Raw genomic sequence first — 8,977 nt, 5'->3', positions numbered from 1 at the left:
CTTGTGTAAATCCTAGTTACCACGGGATGTCAATCCCAGCAGAAACAGAGAAACAAATAGAGACATAATTAGAGTAGCTGCTATTCCAACCAAGCAAAATTTATTTGTTGAACCCAAACTAAAGAATAATATTGTGCATTTGATCAGATATAACTGCAGTACAAGATTATGAGATGTATTATTTGAATGCTTGGCCAAAGAGATGTGTCTTTAATCTAGATTTAAACAGAGGGAGTGTGTCTGAACCCCGAACGTTATCAGGAAGGCTATTCCAGAGTTTGGGAGCCAAATGTGAAAAAGCTCTACCTCCTTTAGTGGACTTTGCTATCCTAGGTACTACCAAAAGTCCAGAGTTTTGCGACCTTAGGGAGCGTGATGGATTGTAGCGTGGTAGAAGACTAGTTAGGTACGCAGGAGCTAACCCATTAAGGGCCTTATAGGTAAGTAATAATATTTTGTAACTAATACAGAACTTAATTACCCCTCCAGACCCCTTTAAACCAAACTGAATTTAGACTGCCTAAGAAGGTGTCTGCATGTAGTTTACTTTTAGTTACTCAGGTTAACTTTTAGTCACTTTTAGGTTAATAATAGACTTATAACATATAATATGAACACAAACCAGCTTCACTTTATTTATTTATTTTTTAATTTTATATTCTATAGAAAATATAGGTTCTATATTTTTGTCATTTCCATATTAAAGTACTGACATGCATGATCGGCAGATCCGTAGATAGAATTATTTAGAATATTTAATGCTGTTTAAACGTTTGAGGTCAGTACGATTTTTTCTTTATGTTTTTGAAAGAAGATTCTTATGTTTACTAAGGCTGCATTTATTTGATCGAAAACAGATAAAATAGTAATGTTTTTTTGTTATTTATTTATTTTTTAAATATGTTTTCTATTTGAATATATTTCCAAATGTAATTTATTCCTGAGATGTAAAGCTGAATTTTCAGCATCATTACTCCAGTCTTCAGTGTCACATGATCCAGATGATTTGATGTTTTGTGTCGGGTGGTTCTTTGCCTCCACATTTGTGCATTACAATCTTTTAATGCACTGCTAGCCATGGTTTATCCTGCTTATATCATGGTCATTTGCCGGCACTGACAACTTAATTAAAGCTGTCAATGATGTTTGCAGCGCAATATGACGTTTATTTTTGTTATGGCTCTTTAGATCTAGCATTCTGCCTGCTTCAAATCAGACACCGAGATGAAGTAGAGCAGTAAGATCACGTTTATTTGAATAAATTATAGCATTGATTTGAATTAATTATCGAGAGAGGAAGAGAGGGATGAAAGTTGCATGTGTGAATTACCTGTGCCTGAGTGAGGTTAAAATGAAGCCAGATTGGGGAAATCATGCTGCCAATATGATGCATCACACTGATAGGATGGAGATTTTGGTGTAAACAGAAATATATATTTTTTAATTTTAATACTAATACATAATTTCCACCAGATTTGATAAATAGCTGATTGCCAACCAATTTCCTCCTCAAAAATTTATTAAGAATGTCAAAGACAGCATATATGACAGCTAAATTAGTGGTTTGGTGGTTGATTAAATCAATTCACTGATAAAAAACATAACATGCGTGTAGAACCTCTCAAGATGAGGGATATTTTCACAGAGAATTTGAAATCCAGAGCTCACAGTCTTTCTGATTATGAGAACCAGCAGCAAACAACCTGGCTTGACAAACAATTATGATTAGACTCTGAAGAATTATTAATCTTCTCTTTTTATGATTCTGTTCAATAGCTTAAACCCATTCTGGTGACGATGCGCGTCTCTGGTTCATCCCTGCATGAAGGGATGTTGCGTATAATGTTGTCTTATCTTTGAATTTACATACACAGCTAGCAGTAGAGATAGCAGAGAAATGGCAAGGAGAGAGATTGGCGGTCTGCAGTGAGGTGTGATTGACGTTCTATTGGAACTCCGTCTGATGCCTTTCCAAATGCTAAGTCAATCCGCCGCTCTCCTGAGCTCCGACGCAGGCAGGAAATAAATAGTATAGGCATACGTCAGGAAACGTCAATCATCTGAGCCATCTGTTAAGAATATACATTTGAAAACTTGGGAGAACTGTTGCCTTCCCGGTATTGCCTGTGGGTCAGGCCTGAAAATCATAGCGTCACACGCTTCTTTTTAATATCTCTGATGTTGTCCCTGCTAGCATATTTACTGGCTGTGAGACGTGGTTTCTTTTTGTTTTTTTTTTTTTTTTGTGTGTGTGTGTGCTTCGCTGTTCTAGAGAGTGATGGACCACTGTCTGGCGTTTTATTTCGCCGAGGTTAATAAACGTGGCCTCTAGGGCCACCGGACGGGTGCGTGAAGACTGCACGATTAGTTCCCCCTCCGTCCATCTCCTCGTTCTCGACTCCTCCTTTATCACTCCTGACATTCAAATCAGCAGCCGGAATACAGAGGAGCTGCCGACCGCTTGTTTAAAGCAATGCCAGATTCCCATGGCCGCCCGGTATTATCTTTAAAAACAGAGAGAGAGAGATGGGCTTTATGATTTCACTGCCGCAAAGGATTTTATTTAATTTTTAACTCGATTAAACGAGTGTTTTTCTTTTTCTTCCGTCTACAGGGACTTAATGTTTAATGCATAAGCACACCAGCCTCATTTTCAATAGCTCTCTGAGCAAAGTGCTTACCTGTGTGAACTTTTCTAGCCTCAAAGGTTGCGTGGAGCTCTGAGGGAATAGCGCTGTCATTAAGTGCGCATAACTAAAGGCCTTCACGTGAGCGGGTGTGAAAGCAATTATGAAAACGATGATACAGAGAGGGCTTTTTTAAGTAGTCATCACCTCGGGCTGGAGAACCTGTTGACTTGCTGTACCTAAACGTCCCACTTAAGGTACGTTCACACTGACAGTGGTTTGCAAGCAGAAAACCACCAGAGGCCTTTTATCTCCAGTGGGTCTTGATCATGAAACATGAGAATAATTAAATTCTGTGTGAATGCTCTGTAAAGCACAAAACGTAGTTGCAGCAATGGGCGGGTTGAGCGAACACCAGTGATAGTGACGATGTGTAAATGCTTCGGAAAGCACAAAATGTGACAGTTTGGGAAAGAATAGTTCTACAACGGTTTAATCAGTAACATCAGTGACAATTAGCAACAAGACAAAGGTGAGCACAATTGAACTTTATGCAAATGAGCAGAATGACTACCATTCATTACCACAGTTGGGCTAAAATGCCTTATGCTGGCCTGCTATAATTAAATAAGTTAATTTCTTACATTTGACATTTATGCATTTAGCAATGATAGAGTCAGCAATAGTCATAATACACAATGCCAGGTTTAAAAGACAATTAGATTATAAAGCAAGCTAGAGAAGAAGCTTTTTATTATTATTATTATTTTTTGTATTTTTATTGGAGGTTCATTCCACCACAGAGGAATAGAGACATTGAAGGTTTCCTCAGCACTGTGTTATTGTTATCAGTTGTTCACTAAAACTAAAGTAAAGAGGGTGACAAGGTAAAGAGGGTGCTGTTTTACACGGCCATTGAGTAACTTTAACCAAAGTATGTTACAGACATTTCATGACGACCCTAAACAATCATACTCAAACTTCCGATGTCCCCTTTAATTGAAATAAAACTGAAAATAGATTAAATCTATATTAAATATTAAAATAAATAAATAAATAAATAATAAAAATACAAACATACAAAAACTGACAAAAGCACATAGCAAAAAATAAAATAAAAAATGAAACCTGAAAATAGAAAAATAAAAACTAATTCAAACATTAAAAAAATGAATTAAAAAAATTAATAAATGCTATAATAGTATATAAATAATACAAATTTTAACTTTTGCTATCTAGTAAGTTTCCATGTTTAATGGAGCTGAATTGTTCAAATTGTTTTGCAAAACTTCGCAACAAACTGTAATGGGCCAATTATAATCAACCAAGCTAATGTGAGCATTCTGGTTTATCCCTAGGGATGGGAATCATAAGGAATGTATTTTTTTTTTCCTGATTCTGTTTCCGATTAATGATTCCAGCTTAACTATTCAGTTAATTATTCAATTCTTAGTAGTTTTGAGGAAGATATATTTCTAAAAAAGAAACGCACATGTCCAAATGTTTGAGTATTTTAGTAATTTCGATAATAAAATAAATGGTTTTTGCTAAATTGTTTTACATAGAATTCTTATGGATTTTTACCAGACTTTTCAGAGACTTTATTAACCGTATGTGTTTGATAGACTAAAAAAAGAACTGGCTCATACTATTAGAGTCAATTGGTTGGAATTAGTTTGGATTCTGGTTTGCACTCTATGGTTTTGATTCACTAAACATAATCTGTTTTAGAATCAATTTATTTGGTAATTGAACAATGCTAGTTACTTTGTTTGTATTTTTTTTAATTCTCTAAAAAGAATTATTTGGAATTAGATTACACTATATTGGTGGCTGTTTATGATGAACTAAAAAGATCCGGCTCATAGGAACCATTAGTTCAAGAATCTTTCTACACTCTGTATGATTCGTGCTGTAGATTCAGTAGTGGTGTTGCAGTGGCACTGATATAAATGCAAGGAACATAATCGTAGTATTCAAATGTATTTGACGTAAGCGTAGTCTTAGGAACAACTTACACAGACATTTGCTCCGCTCATTTTTCATGAATGAGGCTTGATGTTACAGAGTTTTGCACTAAGCAAATCTTAATTGCCTAATTATTGGTGAACAGCAGGTGTGCCTCTGCTCCACAGTTTCCCACAATGTCATGGAACACGAGTTGGAAAAACATCTTTGAAAAGCATCCAACAGTGAAAGATTAAGTGATTACAGAATATGAATCAGTCTTCTTTAACCCGGCTCCATTCGTCTGCTTTTAATGCAGGCGCTGGCCGCTTCCGAGCTCCCCTGTAGAAATCACCCTAAATATGATGAGGTGATTCGAGATGTGACCCACGAGTAATGATTAGTTTTCCTTTCAAAATCCTTCATTTTCAGAAATCCAAGCAAGCTCAGACATTTTGGCCCATCTCCTCCAAAAGCAGAATAAACACGGACAAACAAAGTGCTGCTCGCTTCCAGATGTTTGTTGGAAATTGCAGAGGCCTTTAAAAAGAACAACCTTGATTTTTCTCAAATGTTATTTAATTTTTACTGCATTATAAAAGTGAACTGCAGGGGGAAAAACACATTCCTAAATGAAGCAGCGATGTTGGATTTAGGTGATATAATGAGTCATTTTCATTCTTTCTTATGATGGTTTCAACACTCTTGGCTGCAAGGGTCTTGTTTTAACTCTAGCATGTTTTGCAACGTTATAGTATGACTGATTTCACTGGTCATTATGTGGTTTCACTTCACTGAAGGTATTTAATATCCAAATGGAATTTAGAATTACACTGTTTATTTTCTTAATACACATGGTTGCTCTGAGTGACTCATGGATGCATATTATTCTAAATAATACAATAAATAAGACAATAAAATAAACAATATTATTATTTATTATTATTATATAATCATTTTTTCAATTATTATTATTATTATTTAACTTATTATTAATTATCATTATTAAATAATAATACAATCACTTTTATGACCTTATTTTGACCTTAAAGAGAAATTGTAAGAAGTTGGATTTATTTCTTGCTGATAGGGCTGCAAGATTAATACAAATAAAATCGAAATTGTGAAATTATGAAATTAAAACAGCCATATTATTAATATTGTAATTTTACAGTTGTAATGTAAAATAAAATTGTCATTAATTTTCTTTAATACACTGTAAAAAAAAAAATATTTATTTATTTATCTATTTGAAATTGTAAATAAAAATGATTATTGGAGTATATCTTACAAGAAAATACTATTTCAGTCTTTAAATTTAAAAATGTAGTAATATTTCTAAGTTTAATTCAGTTAATTCTTGCTGATTCCTTGTAAATATGGCATTTTTTCAGTGTACTTGATTTTACAGTAAAATATTACAATAGTGATGTTTCTTATTTTGCTTTTTATTTATCTTAATATTGTTATTTAGTAGTAGTAGTCGTATTTATTTATTTATAAATTGCATTTTAAATCACAATAACAATTTTTATCTGAAAAATCACAAATCAATTTTCTTTCCCCTCCAAATCATGCAGCCCTACTTGCTGGGTTTGAATTTCTAACTTTGTTAAATAAAAAACCCATCTGTCAAAGCTAAGATGTCAGAAATGTGTCAGAAGATGCCAAAGCTAAGACGTGTCAGTTGTGTAGTTATAAACCAGTTTTAATAGTGTTACAGAAGAACTGGAGGACATTCAGTCCTTCATGCCTTTTGATGTAAGGCTTCAGTCAAAAACCTGTTTAACCCGAGAGGTCAGATCAGTCTCAAATGTGCATTTAGAGCTGTGGAGCTTGACTTTAAGACCCAAATCAATGGTTCGCAAGAAAACTGAGGTCAAAGAATCTCTCAGAGGTATGTATTAGATTCTGCAGGAAGTGGATGCTCTGAAAAAGAGTGTGGAAATACTTCTATTTGCAATCGTCGGTAACCCAGTAGAAGTCAGTTCTCACAGAGAGTCTAATTTATAATTTAGCTGGAGAGCTCATTTTCACAGTTGCTTTTTTAAATTATTTTTGGCAGCAGGCAAACAGAAATTTGTCTCTTAGTTATAACAACTTCTCCCTTGTGGATTATGATGGATAATGGAAACACACACAATAATTAGAATTAGCTTCTCGATGATTGACTGTGAGCGTTAAACTTCTCCAGTAATGTCACATTAGTCAGCGATGACCACGCACACAGGGAATATTTCACAGTGTTCAAACTCATTCTGCCATTTATCACCAGTCTGAATTTCATGTAGCTCGACTTTCACTGTGGAAAAAAATGCATTCTTTCGGAGCATTTCATCCTGTTTTGTTTGCGATGTTGTCATCTCTGAGATATCTTTCACAACAGTTTGCAATGATGAAAAGCTAGACGTATCTATCGGAAAACTTATCTTAACTTATCGTATCTACCCACTGCTGTTGAAAAGAGACTTTTTATTAGACCTCTAAATGCGAAATGAATGCAGTTGGATGCATTTCTGAAACTTTAAAGGGGTCATATGATGCGATTTCAATTTTTCCTTTCTCTTTGGAGTGTTACAAGCTCTTGGTGCATAAAGAAGATCTGTAAAGTTGCAAAGACTAAAGTCTCAAATCCAAAGAGATATTCTTTATAAAAGTTAAGAGTCAACCACGCCTACCTAAAATGCCTCGTTCTAACACACCCCCACATGTATACATCACGGCTTTAAGAAAAATTAGGACACAAGAAATGGAGCACATTTTTTTTCATCGCGCAAACAGCTTACAGCACTAATTTCTTCCCGATGTTCATTTTCAAATAAACAACTCCTGTTTTACTTGTTGTTTCGCGTCATTCCCGTTCAACTTCTCGCGTGTGTTTTCGTGACAAAACGGGGTTTGGGGATGGGATAGAGTCGTTTGGTGACAGAGTCGTTGAAAGCTCGTGTAGTGTGTCACCCCCTGTTGCGGATCATTTACATAGTGTTGCGTAGTGTGAACACTACAACGACTTTAAGACAGCCAAGAAGTCATGTAGTCTGAACAGCACAGCGATCTGCCGACGTTTTAAGTCGTGTAGTGTGAACAAGGCTTTACTGTTTACCTATTAACAGTTTTTTTTTCGTAGCATTTTTACAATATTTTACTGTTGAATTTACACTCATTTTTTACAGTGCAGTCTTGGAAAAACCATCTGAAATATTACACTTATCCTCTTTAACATACTGCTTCCAAAGTTTTATGAACTGGAATTAACTGCAAAATATTGTGGTAAATTCATGTAAAAGACCCTTGAGAGAGTCATCCATGCGTGTGTGTGTGTGTGTGTGTGTGTGTGTGTGTGACACTACTTTAAATTGCTAACATTGAGAGCCCAAAAACTCGACATCTCTTTGCAGAAAATCGCATTTGTCTCGGAAGTGAGTAATGACCAAGTTTCTTTCCTCAGGAAGATACGTTTGTGGAGAGCTCTCGTGGGAGCTCCGGTTTTGAGGAGAAGTATTGGAGAAACAGAATCTCTCTCAGCAGCCTTTTTTGTTGAAGATGTATGGGATACGGTGTCAGAACTCTCTCTGGGCAGCGCAGGGTGTCTTTAGCGGCTCTAAAGATGAATGTTTTAAAGCGTCTTTTCCAACTGCTTTCCCTAAATCATCTCTACGAGGCTAAAGATGGGAGAAGTGTTATCGCCAAGTACCAACTCCACTCGTTGCGAAGTATATTTGGATGTGTTTCCATGCTCTCCGTGCTTCGATGGCCACATAATGTGCTATCAATTTGCATACGTAAAATACAGGCTTGCTTTGCGGTTCTAGTTATTTTTATAGCTGGAAGGGATTTTTTTTTGTGATTATTTGAGGCCGAAATGTTGTTTTGTTCCTGAAAGCAGTTCTAAAGTTTTTTTTCTGTATCAACAGAGTCTGATTAGCGAGACTTCCTACACAGGTTCACGTCTTTGTGCTATTCCCATTTCTCTCTCCAGGTTTGGGCCAGTAATTTTCTTCCCAACGAAGCGGCGCTGGCGGAGCGCTGTCAGAGAGACTTCCTGCAGAAGCACGGAGAGCCTTTGCTGCTCCAGTATGCTCGAATGGAGACGCAAGCACAGGTAAAACACCCACAGAAGACACAGTTCATAGCCCTCAGCAGTCTGTCAGCATTAAAACTCCCTATAGACCGTTTGTAAAGGCTCTCACCACCATAGTGTGAGTGCTTTTGACAGCCCTGCTGAGGGGAAAAAAAAACAACATAAGGTGGTTAGCTGGTCTTGGCTGGCCACTGAGCTGGACAAAATGGTGTAGTTTGATTGTTTTAAGCAGTTTTGGGGACTTTTCAGCTGGTAGGATTGAAGTCAAACCTTTACGGGCAACCTCCAGACTGGGCCGGCACCAAGGGGGGGGGGGTACTTG

The 8,977-nt window shown here is 36.2% G+C and overlaps 1 protein-coding gene across 1 annotated transcript in view; it reads left to right on the top strand.

Moving 5' to 3' along the window:
- The window catches only part of LOC107653127 (galactose-1-phosphate uridylyltransferase-like), a 145,282-nt gene that overhangs the window by 20,269 nt on the left and 116,036 nt on the right, over nucleotides 1-8,977 (top strand). Inside the window, exon 7 of the mRNA XM_016439763.1 lies at nucleotides 8,554-8,676. Within this exon, the coding sequence (XP_016295249.1) occupies nucleotides 8,554-8,676 (123 nt within the window). The remainder of the gene's footprint in view (nucleotides 1-8,553; nucleotides 8,677-8,977) is intronic.

This window comes from Sinocyclocheilus anshuiensis, unplaced genomic scaffold (genome assembly GCF_001515605.1).
Source record: "Sinocyclocheilus anshuiensis isolate Anshui unplaced genomic scaffold, SAMN03320099.WGS_v1.1 scaffold131, whole genome shotgun sequence".
NCBI lineage: Eukaryota > Metazoa > Chordata > Actinopteri > Cypriniformes > Cyprinidae > Sinocyclocheilus > Sinocyclocheilus anshuiensis.
The sequence above is the reverse complement of the archived record's forward strand: the minus strand, read 5'-3'. Positions and strand labels throughout refer to the sequence as shown.